The sequence below is a fragment of the Pseudopipra pipra genome, chromosome 11 (assembly GCF_036250125.1).
Source record: "Pseudopipra pipra isolate bDixPip1 chromosome 11, bDixPip1.hap1, whole genome shotgun sequence".
NCBI classification, from domain to species: Eukaryota; Metazoa; Chordata; class Aves; order Passeriformes; family Pipridae; genus Pseudopipra; species Pseudopipra pipra.
The window spans coordinates 16,825,940-16,844,494 of NC_087559.1; the positions used below are offsets into that span (position 1 = coordinate 16,825,940).

General features: G+C 46.2%; 1 protein-coding gene across 3 annotated transcripts in view; it reads left to right on the forward strand.

Annotated features, from left to right (window-relative positions):
- LOC135420417 (high mobility group protein HMGI-C-like) overlaps window positions 1-18,555 on the forward strand; it is an 86,585-nt gene that overhangs the window by 62,728 nt on the left and 5,302 nt on the right. For 2 of the 3 annotated variants that reach the window (XM_064667888.1, XM_064667887.1), the window contains 4 exons: window positions 15,377-15,484; window positions 16,049-16,135; window positions 16,582-16,629; window positions 18,011-18,101. In XM_064667888.1, coding sequence (XP_064523958.1) covers window positions 15,377-15,484; window positions 16,049-16,135; window positions 16,582-16,629; window positions 18,011-18,101 — 334 coding nt within the window. Of the gene's footprint in view, window positions 1-6,879; window positions 6,974-15,376; window positions 15,485-16,048; window positions 16,136-16,581; window positions 16,630-18,010; window positions 18,102-18,555 lie in introns of those variants that run through there. The other variant, XM_064667889.1, reaches the window with a different exon arrangement.

The window sequence follows — 18,555 nt, forward strand, 5'->3', positions numbered from 1 at the left end:
GAATACAACATCTTGTTTTGTTTTCTTCATCCTCAAGGAGTTTCCTAGACATGGGAAAACTCCAAGAATAGCTTCTGTTGAATTGAATGAGAAATTGTCCTGAGCTTGGAGGAGACATGGCTGAGAAGTATAGCAAAGGTGGAGGAGCATGGATAGGGACTGTTCATTGTCTTCCCCTATGCAAGAAAATCTTGGCTTGAACCATCATGAATTTCCTTACCTGTTATATCCTAGGATGATTTTTCTCGTGTACAGTGGAATTGCCCCTCCTAAGGAACGCTGCTTTCCTGTCTGTCTTTCCTCAGAAAAGGGAAGGCAAAGCCCCTCTAGGTAAAATCCTGTCTAATAATTTATGGATTCACAGTTCTGGCCCAGTCTCCAAGTAGAGTTTTGGCTGCAGAGGGAGTTTCCTCGCCCAGATGAATCTCTGTCACTGGTATTTATGCCATACATGCATGAGAATCCTTTTGATCTCTGTAGGCATCTGGAATTCTTCTGCTTGGCTAACTGGCAGCAAGCCTGGCTCATCGGAGCTGGCAGCTGCAAAGGTGGAGACTGATCAGAAATAGCTGGAAATTGGTAGGACCCTTTCTGGAGACCCCTCTTCCTTTGGCTTTGAAGGTACTGCACTCTCCATTGCCGTGTTGGCACCATTGCTTATAGAGCCACCTGTGTCACCTCTGTCCCCACAGCACGGGGCCTTCCATGAGGGCTGGGAAAGGGGGAAGCGAGAAGGTGGAGGTTGGAAGGGGCAGGGCTCCAGGTAGACTTAAGAGCACCTGCATATTCCCACATAGCCTGTCTTACAGGAGGCTAAACACACCTGATTTGCTGTCTGCAAATCCCAGTCAGTCTGTGGCTTAAGGAACTTGGGGCTGAGCAGGACTTCTCACATCGTGTAGGCTCCCTCTCTTTTATGTGCATCATTACAGACCTGAGCTCTGATCCCTTGTCTCTGTGCAAGGTGTGTGTAATGTTTAGATCATAAAGATTAAGGCTTGTATTTGTCCCTGTACATTTAGCACTTAAGGAGAAAAATCAACACTTACCAGGAGAACCTGTGTGAATGGCTCTTTCCCAACTAATCCCTACTTCCATCACTTCCCCTTACCGAGTCCTGTTTCTCTGCCCCAGTCCTCTCAACACACCATTATTGTCACCTTTAATAAATCCACGTGTGCCTGGCAGAGGGGTGTTTTGATGGGTGTGTAATTGCTTGGGAGTCCCTGGGGCTTTTCCTCTAAGGAAGCAATGGAGAGTAAGTGCTTTGCCAGAGTTCAGAGCGGTGCTGCTGGAGTTAGGGAAGAAAAGAAGTGGTGTGAAGTACTCGAGATGTCAGAATGGTAGAGCCAGAATGTTGAAGCACAAGTGAAGTGTGCAGAGAAGAGGGTGGAAGGAAACAAAAGGATCCAAAGAATAAACCTACCAGCAATTTATAAATCAGATTTTCCTAGTGTTTGATTTCTAACAGCTTGTAATCAGCTAATGCTTGTGCTGTCAAAGCAGGTGTTTGACCATCTCTATGGGTTCCAAGTTGCATGTGTTTCACTGACTCTGACTAGTAGTTTCTGAAAGCCCTGCCTGCTCAGCCGTAAGCATAAATGCTCGTGGGTGTCTTGGTAATGGGGGAAAAAGCCTGCAGGTTTCCCTCTGGGAAATGTGTGGGCAGAGTGCCGCTGTGTGGTGACACGGAGCACGGCGTCCTTGGCACGGGAGGTTTGAAAGAGCATCTCCTGGAAGTTGATGCAGGCATGACTGATTTCTTCCCAGGATTTGGGTTGTGCTTGGTAAAGGAGTGGGAGCAACCCTTCAGGACCTTGTATTTTGATTATATGTTGTTTTTCCTTCCCTTCTCTCTCCTGATTAATGTGTTCTTTTCCCAGTCATGTATGTTAAGATCATGTCTTTCCTCAAAGGATAGGGAAATAAAGGGGTAAGAACAGGACATGTATAGATAATATATTGAGTTGTGAAATTTTGTCCGGACTATACGCTGCAAATTGTGTCAGGTATGGACAACACAAGTTCAGGGAATTAGGGCTGTGCTTTTTTGTACCTGTGCCAGTGATGCTGGGGCTGTACTGTGATCATACCTCTATTATAGTGTGTATTCTGCACCCACAGTGCTAAAACTGAGACTAAAGTCGTCTTAGTCCCTTGTCCTGACATCCTCTTAACTTGGTCACTTGCCTTTACTAAGCAGGTCTTGCACCTTAGTTCTTGCTTTTCAGTACCTTTTAGCTCGAGGTCCTTAAATGTTAACTCTGTGGGTAGTTTGCTTTGATTCTGCTCCAGGGAAGGCAATGCTTCCTTCTGAAGTTGTTTGTAAGACTGAATAGAAAAGAGAACAACAGTAAGAGCAGCCACCTTGCCAGGGGCATAGCCTGTGGGCTCTGCCTGTGCTGTGAGCCTGGCGCTGGCTCTGCTGCTGAGCCATCAGTGTGCTCAGGGCTCTCTGCACACATCCTCCCAAAACAGCCTGGATGCATGAGCTCTTCAGCCCAATCAGAAGCAATTTGGTAGTATTTAGAAGTACATGTGAGCTTCCCCTTTCAGTCTTGTAAGACCTAGGAGGATTGAACTAGTGATGTCTTGAAGCTGCACATGGGATTCCCATTGTTAAATCAGGGAAGGGAACACAGTAGGCACTGCACTGTTGCTCCATTAGCATGAATTTCCTAAGACATGGCAGTGATTCTCTTGCTGAGACACACTGGCCTTTGGTCTGCCTGAGAAACTCTCTACAGGAGCACTGGAAGAAGGACACAATCACACCTTGTGTGTTGCAATCTTTAGAATGGCCCTGTTCAGATGTGGAGGAGAGGCAGAATTGTCTTACACTGCCTCTCTCTCCCAGAAATTCACGCTTCCCAGCTGGGATGTGCAATACCCTCTTGCCAGCAAAGCATCTTTGGGTATCTGTGTGTCTTCATGAGGAGCTACTGCATGTCCTTTAAGCACCCCACCTTTATGTGGTGCTGCTGTGCTGCTCCTTTGGATGGCAGCCTGAGGGATAACCACGGGCCTCAGGCATGTACATCTGCCTCCATATGTGCAGCTACCCCCAGCCTTTGAGGGCTGCCTGCTACACCTGCCAGGCTGTGCTCCCAAGCCATAAGGTTGCTGCTCTGTGCCTCAGGGGGTAGTCCTCTGATGTGGACTGCTTGCCATGGATCCTTAGGCTGGTGCTCTTGGTTGCCTCTGGTCGCAGAGAATTACCCAGTCTTTACTTTCCCACTGGGATCTAGTCCTCATTCATATTCAGCTACCTGCTAGTGGAAAGTTCATTTTGTGTTACAAAGGTCCTTCAAGGCCATCCCCAGGCCATCTCACAATGTCTCCACATGGCTTTATCGAGCAAAGTGTGAGCTCTTTCTAATTCTAGCTGCACCTTTCTTGCCTGCAGCAAAGCTGTTCCCTCTTCACTTTGCATTCTCAGTTGTCCCACCTTCCTTGTCTGCATGTTGTCAGAACAGTAACTGTCTCCTTCTATAAAGGTAGAAAAAGGTCACCCTTCTTACCAGCTGACAGTGTTTATGGCATTGCTTTACCAAGATTTATCCTTCTCATTGCAAAAGTCAAATTCTACCCCATCTGGTAATTAATTGGCAGAATTTGGGGCCTGTAATAGTGAAATATTCTTTAGCTTTCCCAGTGTGAATCACAAGCTTTGTAGCTGTAGAACCAGCTGGATTCTGAAGCCTCTAAAATAACATACAGCCAGTTCAGAAAGTTTTGCAGCCATGGAGTACAAGTAGAAATTAATTCTGGTTCCCCAAGAATCACCTGTTCTGACCCTTTGATATATACAGTTCTGCATAAACATACTTAACCAAGACCTAGATAGAAACTTCATGTCACAGAAAAGAAAGTTGGGAGGCAGCCCAAGGAGCTGCCAAACACACTTCATCTCTTGTGAAACCTTGTTACCATCCATGCCACTCCTGCTGCATGAGTGTGACCCATTTGTAGTTTCTCCATGGGAAGAGGCTCCACAAACTCATAACTTATTCCAGTGGTTTGCTGTCTGGACAGCATTAGACTTTCCTTGGTGTTCAACTCAACTTTCCCTTCTGCATTTAAACTAACTTTTTATCCTATCCACATGTTATTGCTTTCCTAGATGCTGCATTATTCCATTATCATATCCTTTCTGCTCTCCTATCTCTAGGTTTAACAACCCAGTTTCTCAGTCTTTCCTCACAGGCCATGTTTTCTAAGCCTCTGATTTTTTGGAGGCCTTCCAGCAAGTCCACAACTTTCTCAAAGTGAGATTTTGTAACCCTGTGTCATCCAGAGAGTTCGAAATTGCTGATGAACATAATATGAAAGAATTAAGAAATATAGGATTATGGGGCACACTTCCATTACAGTCATAAAATAGAGCATGGCAAATCTATTTCTTATCTTGTGGAAATCACACCTGAGCCTAATCTCCAGTTAAAATATTCATTAATACAGCCTGAATAATAAGCACGTATGAAACAATTACTATGACTGTAGCTTTCATTACATTTAGGAGATACAGGTTTGTGCACCTGAGAGGTTCTGACAAGATCAGGATAGCAGTGAATGAAGCTTTTTATACACACCTGTCTAACAGAAAGGGATTAGACACAAATGAATCTATACTTGGTGTTAGCCTACGTATATCACACTGTGCCACAGTGACCAGTCTGGATTCTGGGAGAGTGAAGATAAGGAATAGGAGTACAGGCAGAGAATTGCACTGCATTGTGGTAAAATCTGGATGTTTCCTAAAGGAAAGTAGTAACTATCTCAGAGCACAAGCCAGCCCTTGTGTTGGTCATGTCTTGCTGCAAACAGACAAAACCCTCTTGTGACATAAATGTCTTGGCAAGGTCACTCAGGAATGGAAGCCTTGCTAATTTGACCCCCCTTCCATCTAAGGAGAGGGAATTTGGAGCACTCCTGTCCTCTAGATTTGGCTGCTGCTGGTTTTTTTGCTGATTGGTCTGGGTCAGGCTTGTTCCTCCTTCATGGGACCTCCAAGAGAGACATTTAACCAGTGTGCAGTTGTGACCAGGCTTCAGCCCTGGGCCAGGAGCTGCTCATCTCCACAGCAGCTTCTCCCAGGGGCTCTGGGGCAGAAACAGGGCTGCACAGAGCAAGGGAGAGCTGGGCCAAGGGTGAAAAGAACCTGCAGTGCTGACTGGATGGAAGGGACAGCTTGTGAAATGAAAAAATCATTTTGTGTTCCCAAAGGGCTCCAGTGATCCTGGGAGTGGTTTAATGAGAGTAAAGGCCCCTCCTGAAGTGGGCAAATTGCTTTGGTCACCCTCTTCTTAAAAGATGCTAATATTTGGAGATGACAAGAGTAGAACAAAACCAATTTTTAAATTTTTTTTTTTAAGGCTTTACAGTGTGAGGCTAAAGGAGTTCAGTCTGTGTAAGTTTTTAGAAGAACAGTGTGAGTGGACTTGTGATAACAGTGTAGAAGTACTGCTGAGGAGGGGAGGTGGGAAGGGGTAGGCTGGGTGCTTTTCTGAGAAAAGGATGACAAGAACCAGCACCTGCAGTCTGATAGCACATGAATCAAACTGTAAATGAGGCACACTTTTTAAAGGGATTAGTCACTGGAAAACATGTCCAGGGGTATGGTACATTCTCCATCCCATGAGACCTTCTCATTCCCTCCAACTATCTGCAAGGAGGGTGCAGCCAGGTAGGAGTTGTCCTGTCACTTGTCCCCTAAGAGAAGAGGCCAAGAGGAAACAGCCTCAAGCTGTGCCAGGGGAGATTTAGGTTGGACATCAGAAAAAATTTCATCACTGAAAGGGTGATCAAGCTTTGGCAGGGGCTGCCCAGGGAGGTGGTGGAGTCACCATCCCTGGAGGTGTTCAGAAAACACCTGGACATGGCACTCAGTGCTCTGGTTTAGCTGACACAGTGTTTGGTCAAAGGTTGGACTTGATCTTGGAGTCTTTTCCAGCCTTAATGACTCTATGGTTCTGTCTTCTGATTAAGAACACATTTTCTGGGACTGAAGGTTCTGTCAAGTATGAGAGTTCTGGACTCAGTCCAAGGATAACAATGAAGTGGCAGTCATTTATATACAGAATGATCAAATCATTCCTCTTGGCCCTAAATACTAATGAAATTATGACGTGTGGATATTAAATTAAAGACACTATTCTCAAATATGTGCCCAATAAAGATTAAATAGGACTCCACGTTCCAATTTTATGTTTGACATTTCCCGACTAGAAGTTTAATTTCTAGAATAACAGTAATGTTCTTTAGCACTTATGAACTGTCAACCATCTCTGGTTTAGTGTTGTAGAATCAAGTTTAGTACTTCCCTGCTAGGAAGCATTTTCATGAAATGCAGATTTCTTCATTTCATACAAAGTGTAACAATTCAAGTTCTGACTCAGTCATTATGATTGCCCCGTGTTTGTACAGCACATGGACAGCTTTGTCTCTAGCGATATTTAAAAGGAAAATGAAGTATTTTCATTAAAAAATGAAAAAATTGTGTGTATTTCCATATGATACAGTAGTGCTTATGCTGGAGGATTTTTGATAAATAACCTAGATATATTTAAGCACTTAGATTAACAGATAATAATTTTCAGGTACCTAATTTCATATGCTATTTAATAATTTTTGGATTAGACATTGTTGCAGGAGCGATCAAAGGCTTCTCTTAATATTTCATGTTGATTTTGTTTTATTAGTTGTTAGGAGCTCCAAATAAAATCTTGAGCCACTTTGCCTAAGACCTGTGTAATTACATGGTGGGAAGTGTATATCTTCCCAAGGAAAATACTGCCTAAATAAGCAAGATGTTACTTGTTTTGTGTGTTATCCCCACTTCACATGTGGGAAACAGGGTGAAAAGAGAAGGTGAGGTTCCTGAGGTCACAGAGGCAGCCCCGAGAACTGGCCACACTTCCAGAGCCCCCATGCCCATGTTTACCCAGGAGATCATCATCCCCCTATGAATAAGGTCAGGACTGGTATTTTTCCAGACTGCAGTAAATGATTTAGGTGTCGTACTGACATTTAGAGAAGTTACTGAGGAACTCAAGTGATGCAAATCTTTTATATGGATGACTCTGAGAAAAAAAAAATTAGTCTTCAGTTTATGCAGTGGTGCTGTCACTGTGAGCAATTTACTACTTGACATAAAGAAGAGTCTCAAACATTGTCTCTAAGATAATGTAATGGCTTTTATATAGGTACAGATTGAGATATTTGAAGTCTCTGATTTTGCTAATGGTGATGTGCCAAAAAATCCCAATATACATGTCTTAAATACACCAAGGCAGTCATATGAAAAGTCTTCATTCTCGTTTGTAAAAATACTTCTAGGGACTTCTGTGAGAGCTAATGGTTGTTCACATAATTAATACAGAATCCCTAACTTAGACCCACGCAACATCTCCTTTCTAAATACGTTTGTGCTCAACTGAAGTCAGCTTCCCATTTTTATTTGTGGCTTATAGTAAATGCCCTGAGTGCGTTTTGCTCTCAGATTAATTACCCCTTTGTCATCACAAGCCTTCCTGGGGCTACCCATTTGGGATTCTTGTTTTGGTTTGGTTTCTTTCATAAAACAAGGTCAGCAGTGATTCTTTCTAGCACTTGTAAAGAGGGAAGTCTTCACTTAATGCTCTGCCCCCCTTATTCAGATAATTCATTTCACATTTGGAAACCGGCCTTGTTTTCCGTAAGCGGGGCAGGGGGACGAGCTGGCTGGTGTGAGTGGTGTGGTTGGGGATTTTTCTGCTTTCTGGCCGTTGCATTTGGTGTGGGATCCAGGCGGGTTGGGGGGAGCTGGTTTCGGTTGCTGTCACTGCTCGGGGCTGCCGTCAGAAGGAGAGCGCTGGCAGCGCTCGCTGTTTCCATATCGCGAACTGGGAGCGCAGCGAACGGCGCTGGAGGGCTCCTGAAATGAATGTGTGCAGAGGCCTGGGTTAGCTGCCTCTGCCAGGGCAGGAGGGCTGTCAAGCTGCTGGACACCTCTGTCTGTCTCTCCTGCCTTCACTGCTACTTCTGAAGGGCTCAGGTCAAGCAGTGCTGCCCAACTGCTCCACAGGTAAATCGTGTTCCTTTCTTACTGTAGCGTTTGAAATGCGCGTGCAGAGCCCATCCACAGGGTGCTGGAGGTTAAGGCACGGGGATTAATACATTGCAGCTTGGGATTGAGAAAACCTACTTCTAAACAGCCTAAGGTGCAGGACTTGCTGTCTCATATGTCCCCGTGCCAGGTGCCACGACAGCCAGTCCTCACCAGGAAGTGCAGAGGGCCATTTCCTGGGCTTGCACAAGTGGACAGTGCTTTGCAGATGTCAGTAGTTGGGCTGAACAAAGTAGTCATTCTGCAGAGGAACGAGGCTTGATGCTATCTGACATGAGAGCTGTGATTTTTAATCTTGAGTAAGCACAGATTTCTCCTTTTTCCTTTGATTTCCCTGTAAATACTGTTGGATTTTTTCCCATCGATGTATCTCTGCAGTGCTTGGGGTGCTTGCTTTTTGGTGACAGTGTCTAGACAGACTTTTAAGATAGGAAAGAGCCCTTTAGAATAAACATTTGAATGTTGGGGCAAATTCCCTAAGGGAGAATTTTAACAGGCTCGTAATGCTAGGGAGTCTACAATCTGCACAGAGGCATTAAGTGGCACTGACCTGGTTTGATACTTTTGGAAGTATCAAAGTGCTGGAAGTGTCCTGAGAGTGAACGAGAAGTGTCTCAAACCTCAGGCAGTGGCCTCAAGGCTTGAGGTCCTCAGTTTGGTACATGAGTTTTTTTGGATAGAGACAGTGAGCTGGGCCCCCTGTCCCCTGCCCACTGTGGTTTGGGAGTGGGAGAGGTTCTGAGTGGCTCTGGGGAGCCCCAGCTCCAACTCCAGTGCTGCTCTGTGCCAGATTTCCAGGGCAGGGAACTTCAGCTCTTAGCTTTGGGCCAGACTAGTCCCAGAAGCCTTCAGCTTCCTGGGGAAAGAGGGTGAGGGTGTGCTTTGCTGCTCAGCAGGATGTGGCTGATCCTGAGCTGTATTTCTTCAGTTGTGAGGGCCTCTCCTTTGTGCTCCCGAGCACGAGACACAGGGGAGGCTGCTGGTGCCTTCCTCTAATAATGCCTTGCTGGGGGTTCTTAGGGTCACTCTACAAGTAGGGATGACTTACTCAGTCCCTCCACCCCAGGTTGAGGGAAGTGTTAATACTTCAGTTTTATTCCATAACCTTCTAGACAGAAAACATGAAGTTAGAAAGATTGTATGACTTGCCCAAGTCCAGAGTCAGGAACAGATTCCAGATCTCTCTTCTTCACTGGTCTTGGTATCCAGCAGTGCTTTTCCATGACTTCCTGGGATGGTTAACTGCCTCCTTGCTTTGCTGGCTCTGACCATAAGAAGCCTGGGGCTTTGGCAGGGCTTGGAAGCTGATGGCACTGAGGTAGGATTGAGGTTGAGCCCTTGAAATCTGTGGCAACCTTCAGGGAAAGTCCTGCATATGCAGATGTGAACAGGACCTCAGTGCAGCTGGCACTGCACATGTGGCCTGATTCATTCTACAGGCAAGTGCAAAGCCCCATCTTCCTGAGGAAAAAATGGGATTTTAGGCTAGCTACAGAACAGAGCCATGGTGGTATTCCTATAACTAGTTGTTGTATGGATTAGGATGGGCAGAGTTGCCTCTCAGAGCAGTAACTGGCTCAGATATCTGGACAGAGAGGAATAAGTTGGCAGGCACTGCATCAAGCAAGGTTTGTTCAAGAGAGCTCTTGCAGTACCTTGGTGTTATGCTGACTCTGGGCAGTCAGGAGCTGGGAAATAGGAAACAGAGACTGTTCATGGCCACAGTGTTGCTTGAAACTCGGTGATCAACAACCCTTCTCCCATGTAGCTGTGCATATCTCTAATGCTAAAAAAAGCTTCTGGCACTGTTTCTTAGTCAAGAGGTCTTTAGTCCATGAGCTCCTGTCCCAGCCATCAGCACTTGCCTGCCTTGCAGTCTCTCAGAAGAGATCCCCCAGACGGGATGGCCTGTGCCTGCCCCACTCGGGTTCTGTCCCCTCAGCCCCATCCCCAGCACAGCTCAGCAGTCAGGGAGCTACCCACCATTTTGTGCACGGAGAACTGAAACACTTGAGGGCACCTTCATTGGGGTTGCACAGAGAGGCCTAAAACAAAGTTGGAAATGTAACTGTTGGTAGAGCTACAGAAGTTCCCGTTCAGACCTCGAGTGGGTCCCTCGCGCTGAGTGGAAACACAGAAACCCATATGATCCCTGTATTTTTTGTGCTCTATAAGCTTAGTTTCTGTCTTCTGACCCGGGTATTTTATCAGTCCAAATATGCTGGAGGTGCTGGAATAGCTTGCTGGTTGAATCACTTTGGAGACTGATGCTATTAATGTTGCACAAGAACTAAATTTTGCCCACTGAACTGTTGCTTAGCTCATGTTTCTCAGGCATGCAAGAGGTTAAGTTAGTCAAACTGTCCTCACTGAAAAGAGTTTTGAGAGTCAGGATCCTTGGAAGTGTTGAGTTCACATTGGAAAGAGTGCAAATAACAATCAAAATGATCACATCCAAGAAACAAACAGGCTGGCTTGTTCAGCCAGGCAAGGTGAGGGTGATCAGCTTGATGTATTTATCTGGTAGAGTGGGTTGAAAAATGGAGGAGAGAGGAACACTGCTGCTGAAGGGCTCTGGTGTGATGCAAGAACAAGTGACAATAAATTGCTCATTAAGAAAAAAAAACCCAGCAGGCAATGAACTAGGAGACTTTTAAGCATGAGATCAAAGAAGCCTTAGACTTGGCCACTCAGAGCAGTCAGGGAAATCACCTAGAGATGTTAGTTCTGGTTTTGAGAAGTGATTTATGAGACTATGGCAGTTAACCTGCTGTTGCCACAAGCTTGATTTAGTAGCCTGTAAGTTCCTCATTTTGCAGAAAAATCTGGTAGAAGAGGCACATCTGCCAGTGTTACTGCCTCTGCTCTTTCCCAAGGGAGCTGTTCCAGGTCCTGGCTATCCTGCTTTTCTGCTGGAACAGTCCATGGGGAACTGCTACAAGCTGTGCTATTTCTTGATCTGTGGCAAGATCTGAAAAGATCTGAGCATTTGATTTCTCAGAAGGTGAAAGTAATTTCTCATAATGCGAGAGCAGCTCGTTATTGCTGCAGTTATTGGAATGAGGAGTTTCTCTCTGCCTGGCTTCCTTGGTCCTCCTCTTTAGATGTCTTGACTAACAGTCTTTTATCCTCCTCTGCTTGATGCAGGGCTTGGGCCAGATTTTTCCCTCCCTCTTTTACCAGAGGGAGTGAAGAGTGACCATGTTCATGTCAGTGAAGTTACCCTGGGTTTGCTTTGTCACAGTGACAGCAGCACAGTGGTGTGTGCTGCTGGGGGGGAGTTGTGCTTGGTAGATAGCTTTGCCTGTTATTATAGAGACAGCGACGGCGTTAAGGCTGTAATGAAGGGTCTCCTATAATCACACTCCTATTATCCTTTGGAAAAGGCTTTGTGAGCCTTTATTTTGTATGTGAGCACTGCAGCCAGAGAGTTGTTTTCTGGCAGTGTTGCTGTGAATCGTGCACGTGGTTTGGGGGTTTTAGTAGGATGTCTCAAGCATCCACACTGTGTTTCTCCTGAGGGCATAGCCTAAAATTTAGCCTCCCTGAGGAAACAAACAGGGAGGGGTTCTGCCATTTAATATACCTGCCCGAGTCAGCAGGCTCATCCCAAGGCTTCCTCTGGAACCTGGGGGAAGGGAAGAGTCCCTAGAGAATATTGTTCAATACTCTGTATTAGGCTGCAACTCCATAGCCCCCAGGAGAAGCCTTGCTTTCCTGAGAATTTGTTATGGTAGAGAAACTGGCTTTGTACAACTGAGCACCTCAATCCAGATGTGAGGCCTTGTGACTGTGAGGATCCCCTGTCCTCTGCCAGGTCCCTGGGAATGCATCTGGGACATGAGGTGCTTTCTTTTAGGTGATGTCTCTGCAACACAGAGGCCTCAATACTGCTGGAAACATGCAATGCCACACCTGCCCCATTTGCAAAGCTGTGTATGTGGCTGGCATAATGGTGATTTAAGGCCCACAAATAGATAGGGTTTTTAGATCTTGTACCCTTGTGGACAGTCTGTAGGCCTGAGATTCAGCCCTGCTGGCTCCAATGCCAGCAGGGAGTGCAGTGACCCTGGAAGGTATATGTGGGTTTTGGTACACAGTGGGGTTTTATATGTATATGGAAAGCTGTTGTTGAGAAATTTGGAGTCGAATTGCAGTGGGTGCTTTTGCTTTGTCTGCATCTTGCATTGAGTCATGTGAAGCTTATGAAGGCCCTAAGGGCTGGTGCTTTTGTAGCTTTGCTTGTGTGTTTTTGTTTTCACACGAGGCTTCAAGAAGTGTGTGCCTTCGGTGGGTGATGAGAAGGTGGAAGAGATGTACAAAGACACTGCTATCTCCTGGCAATCTCTGCATTTGTCTGCAGCCCTGCCTGCAGAAAGCTTGCCAGATACACTCTACAATGTCTGTCATGTATCAGCCTAGCAAGGCTTAGCAAGCAGTCATTGGGCAAGAACTGACTGTCTTTGCATCGGGGGAAAAATGAATTCTGTACACTGTGGTTGCTCCCACTCCAATACTGACGTGCAAAATTCGGATTCAGTGCAGGTTTCAGTTACAGTGATGAACTCGTGAGAGAGGTTGTGTCAATAAGAGCAGTGGCTTCAGGGTCTGTAGTGACTGTGAACATTGTGTTGGAATAGGGAGTGAAAGTTGGGAGTTGTCTTGCAGCCTCTCTCAGTGACATTGTCAGATTCTGTATGTCCAGCCTGTGGTGACCAAGCAAAAAGTGCAATCTGAGACTGAAAAACAGAGTGCAAATACTCCACCCTCCTGTCAGCACAGCCTGCCCCAGATAAGCAGCTGTCACCTCTTCCCATGGACCTGGCTTGGACAGCACTTTCACTCTGGTCTGTTCTCATGGCCATGTCTGTTGCTTTTCCATGGGTGGCTGAGGGAAGGCTCAGGCTCCAGAGGCTTCAAGCCACCTTTGCAGCACTCTGGGCTGATCCAGCACCAGATGTGTGCAGCATGAGCTGGGGCTGGCTTAGAGCTGCCTCTGGGAAGAGGGACTAAGGCTTCTCTGGGGCAGTCCAGAGGCTGTGCACCTCAGAGACTCTGCTGCCTCAGCTGGCCCCAAATGCCAGCACCAGCCTGTCTGAGCCCCAGTTCTGACCAGTAAAGGCAGGCACAGGGAACAGTGGCTGGCCAGAGGGCAGTGCATTTGTTGTCATCTTCAGTTAAGGCCCTCTCATCTTTGGAACTTGAACATCTGATCAAACTACAAAGCTCTGGTTACAGTCTGTAAAAGCACAGCTCTTCTCTAAAAGAGACTGCAAGTGTTTCATGCTTATCTCTCAGGGATGTGGTGGCAACTGTGAGTGCCTTGCAAGTACAAAGAAACTTTTTTTTCCCTAACTGTCTCCCCTCCATATGCAGCCTGAACTCGGAGACCTTCACTGTAGTCTTTCCATCGCCCTCTGATCAGAGGGTTTGATAGAAAAGCTGAGTGTGCAGCAGCACCTGTGAGCTGGGGCCCAGCAGTGGGCACAAAGGGGCATCCAGGGAGTTCACTAGGCAGGGCTGCTCATGCATGAACTGGAACTGAACCCAGCTGCTGCCCTCCAGCAGTATTTTGAAGAAAAAAGTCACACTTGTACGTGGTGCAGCTGTGCCCTTGCTTGCAGGACTGCCTTTGCTGCCCCAGGTAGAGCTGCCAGAGGGACCTGGGGACACAGCAGCACTCAAGGCCCATGGGATAAAGAGCTCTTTGAGCTTTGCTGTTGGTACCTTTCACTTAGCAGGTGGAAAAGGAGAAATTAAAACAGGTAAAGCAAAGAGCTGCAAAAAACCATTTCTCAGGTGGAGGTAGAAGAGCTTCTATAGTCAAGGGAGGTTATGCCTGCAGTGTCTAGGTGAGAAGGGGAAGGCGATGGCTGTGCAGGGTTCATTTATATGCTCCTGCCTTCCTAAGCATTAAATGGAGCTGCTTTCTCCACTATACTATTCTCAGCTATTTATTTTGTGGTAAGAACTACTGATGAATGAGGACTCAGCTACCTTTGTCCAGCCTCCTCATCCCCTCTCATCTTCTTGAGCCCTCCCTCCTGTGCAAGAAGGAAAGGAGAACCAAGATCTGGGGGTGCTGCAAATGCCTCTTCCAAGCAGATCAGCAAACTGGGAGCTGAACTCAGAGCCTTGTGTAGGCTTTGATTCATACCCAAGCAGGACCAATAACCCCCACCTCTCTTAGTGTGCCTGGAATTCAGGTGTCTGCTGAGGTTCTGGTCGAGGTCACATCCTTCTTCCTGACTCAGGATGTGAGAGTGTCAAGGCTCACAGACTGGCACCTTCTCTGGCAGACATGCCAGAGGAGAAATCTCAAGCAGAAGCAAGGAAAGTCACTGGTTTCCTGTGTACCCTTAACAGCTCATGATCGTGGTTATTTCTGAGAGCATGCAGGTTGGATCAGGGCTCATTCCAACCACAGCAGGCACTAGGGCTTGGGGACAGGGAGGAGTCTGACTGACAATCCTGCTGATACAGACTTTCAGCAGAGAAGCTAGTGCTCAGGACCCAAGCAAAATCCAAATCTGGGGGACTTGTGTTATGTAGGAAACACTGAGCCTCATGTAGGACCAGAGGCTGAGTGCTCTGAATGGGGCCAGGCATCTCTCCAGACAGTACCTGTTCAGTCAGTGATTAGGAACAAACTCTTGAGGGGCAGCTCCAGAGCCTGACTTCTTAGATTTTGTACCCTGATATGTGTTCTCTCAAGCATCCTTATGTAAGGCTCTCTTTGCTGTGGACTTTGGTCCCAGGATTAGCTTTGCTATCTGATGATATGGGAGCTCTCAATGAAGCTTTGCCCTTGAATGGTGCATTTAGAACTCGCCACCACCGCTTTATCTCCCACCTCCTTCCTCTTCAGGCAGAAGAAACCTCCAAAGAGTGGAGTTCAGAGAGCTGTAGACACTGATTTTGTTGTTTCAGATGAAACTGGCCAAGGAGGGGAAAGGTAGATGCTGGTAGCAGCATGTTCTGTGCCTGGAGCAATCAGCTCCTGTGGCCAAAAGCCTCAGAAAGCTGAGGAATAGGCCAGGTGAGAGAATGGTTCTGGAATGTTTATAAAGCACAGTTATTCTTCTAACAGTCTGCTGGGTCCCAGACTCTTCTAGCTGATAAAAACAATAGCAAGTTGTCATGCCTGGTTCTCTCTCACCACTTCAGCCTTGCAGGTAGAGGAGAATCTGTAACAAGGGAGGGGAAAAAAGGACACTATTTTATTTTTCTATGGACTGGGAAAGAAACCTGTTGGATTTTAATCTGCAGACTGTGAGAAGTGCCAACATGAGCAACGAGAAGCCAGAAAACCCTGTCTCATCTGCACCAACAGAGGGCCAGAAGAAAAAGAGAGGAAGACCAAGGAAGCAGCCACAGGTGAGGGCACATCATCTGAAGGGGCTGGAGGATGCTCTGGCATTAGCCTGGTGGGATTTGCAGGCAGCCCTGGGAAGCAGCTCACTAACAAAAACCAAAGAGTTCTGTGGTAAATGTTATTGCTGCTCAGGACAGCAGCAGGATGTGCACCCTGGGGACTCTCAGTCACTGCCCCAGCCATACCTCAGGCATGGCAGGCTGGGACAGTGCAGGCCAGGGACCTTGTGAGGGGAGCTGACCAGCTCTCTGTTCTGAGACTGGGCTCTGTGCTGTTCTGGACGTTTGTAGGTCCCCCTCTGTTTCCACACCACTAGTAAGACAGAACAGAGGAGGCCTCATTCCAGGAACCTTGGCCAGGGTTCTTGGAACTTGCTCATTTCCCCAGACAAAGGGGTAGGAGTATTGCTGGCCATCTTCTAATGCACCTCACAGCTGGAAAAGCAGAGACAATCAGCTGTTTAGTGATCTGGGTGCTATTATTGGGGTCCAAGACACATCAGAATGAGAAGCTGTAAGTTGTTCCAGGGATCATCCTGCTTAAATGGCTTTCTCCTTTTATCCCAGGAGGATACTGTGGAACAGCCATCAGAGACAAAACCACGAGGGAGGCCAAAAGGAAGCAAGAAAAAGACTACTGTAACTGAGGAAACTGTAAGAGTAAATGGCTTATGTTCTTTTATGGAGAGAGAGAAGCTGGCTGTCCCTCTGGAAGTATTGCTAGAGGGACAAGCAGGGAGGTTTCTCTTTGCTTAAAGATATAGTGAAAGTTGCCCCTAATTCAGCTCAGCTTTAATTGCCACCGTTGGACAAACCAGTTATTGTGGTTTTAGTCCTAACTCACCTCCCAACCCTCCTGTGTTGCCACCTGCAACAGCTTCCTTCCAGCATTTCACCTCCACCACTGCCAAATAATCACAACCAGCATAGTCTGGCAGGCGTTTCCTCCTCAACTGTCCTCAGCTTTTGCTTTTTCTGCTACTTGTGAGGCAAGACCTTTTATAATAAAAGTCACCTTGGCCAAGCTCAGCACATTAGTCACAGTGCCCAGCAAATATGAGAACTGAAAATATTCCCCCCCCCCTTTGTTTTCAATAAAGGCAGAACCTTCTGGTGAGAAAAGGCGAAGAGGGAGACCCCGCAAGTGGGTGAGTGTGCTGTTCAGTCCTTTTTCCCTTCTCCGGTCACAGATCCTGGGGAACTTCCAGTTGTGTTTGCTCTTCTCAGGCTCTCTCTCTGCCACAACATTCTGTCAGCCTTGGTGGCCTGGAAATCATTAGGGAAGCCCTGACTGCCTTCCTGATCTCCTTTAAGATTCAGCTCCCGAAGAATTCTGAGAGCCCAGGAGAGCTGCTGTGCTTAATTCGAGACATACTGGACTTCCAGAGTACTTTCCCAGGCTTGGAATGTTAGACCAGAGATTCCATCCTTTCTCAGATTGAGGGGTTGTCTTCCCAGGAGTCTTGGAAGACTAAAGTGTTTGCTTAGCAAGTCAGTTTGTCTCAAAAGAAGAAACTTAAAATTAAGCTAAAAGAGAAATTTGATGAATATGGAAACTTTGAGTCCTACCAGCAGGAGGCTCTTTTATGCAGCAAACAAAGGATCAGTAAGAATCAGTAGCTGAAAATAAAACATTTCAGGTGTGAAAACAGGATGAAAGCTTCTAATCAATAAGGACATTGAGTCCTGTTATCTGTTATCTGTCATTAGGAGTGATTAAAAACCCCATGACAGCCAAAAACCATTATTTAGTGTGTATCACAAAAATTGCTAGACTCAAACCCAAACCTAAGCCCATTTTTGTTATCTTATTTAAATACACTGAGTAAGGAAATTTGGTGTGTTACCAGCACTTAAATCAACAAGATTTTCAAGTCATAATCCTCAAGCTCTGTGGAAAAGCATCAGAGGCAGAAATGGCTGTGACTTAGAGACCAAAACCTTACCCAGGGAGTTCTGCTGGTGTCATCCATGGACTGGCAAATCTCAACGACAGGCAGGACAATCTAGAATTTTTAGTTTCAAAGCAAATCATTTTGACTTTGGTTAGTGAAGCATTCTGATGTTTCAGTTCAAAATTAAACAGCTGAAGAGTTTTTGGGGGCGAGGCAAAACCAAAGCAGAAGAAAAAGAACAGCCATTTGGTTTTTAATAATTGGTAGAAAAAAATGTTGGTCAGGACAGGGAAATGTCCTGAAACAATGAAGGTATTCTCGAGGATGAAAAAATTTCTCCACAGTTGCATAATGGACAGATTTTTTCCAAGTGTTGGGCCAAGGCTGGTAATATGGTGGTTTATTATGGATTCTGACAGGGATTCAGAGACACTTGTGAATGTGTGTGGACACTACATGTGCTCTTGCCTATGTTTGGATGTAGGAATTGGCAAATGGATGTGCTGTCAGGGCTGCACAGTCTTATTTAAATAACACTGATCAAAGGCTTTTGTATTGTGTATTTGCAATTTTCTCTCTCTCTCCCTAACTTTATGTGGGGAGTTTGTTTATTTTTGGTGTTTTTTCTTTGTAGCCTCAAGCAGTGGTCAAAGAAGGAGAGTCTCAGGAAGAAGATCCTCAGGGACGCGGCGACTCGAATTTGAACTCTGCACCAGCCACCCAAGGTTTGAAATTAGATAATCATAATGACACGAGACTAAACTGTGCAAACCATGCACGTACCCCCAAAGCTCTGGCACTGGCTGCAGTCATTCTGGTAAATCCTGCAAACAGGAGGATTTGGAAGGCTTCCAGGCACATTACAACAGCAGGGGTAGCACATTCCTTCCATCTAATTCAGTTGTGACTACTTCAGCAGAAGTGGAGGCAGAAAAGAGAAATGGGAGGAGAATCTATATGTTTATCTTTCCAAGAAGTCACATTTCTGAGGTTCTGGCCACTGTTAAAGGTGGCTCAGTGAGGTTGTCTGGCTGTGTTATGTGCAAAGTGAAAATAGTCTATCATGAATGTCTTGCCATACTTGGGGAAAAAGAGAGTAGATGATCCCTTGGTGTTTGGGACATGATAGCATTCTGGATTAACTCCAGCATGCCTCCATGATGGTCCTGCTCCCTCCTT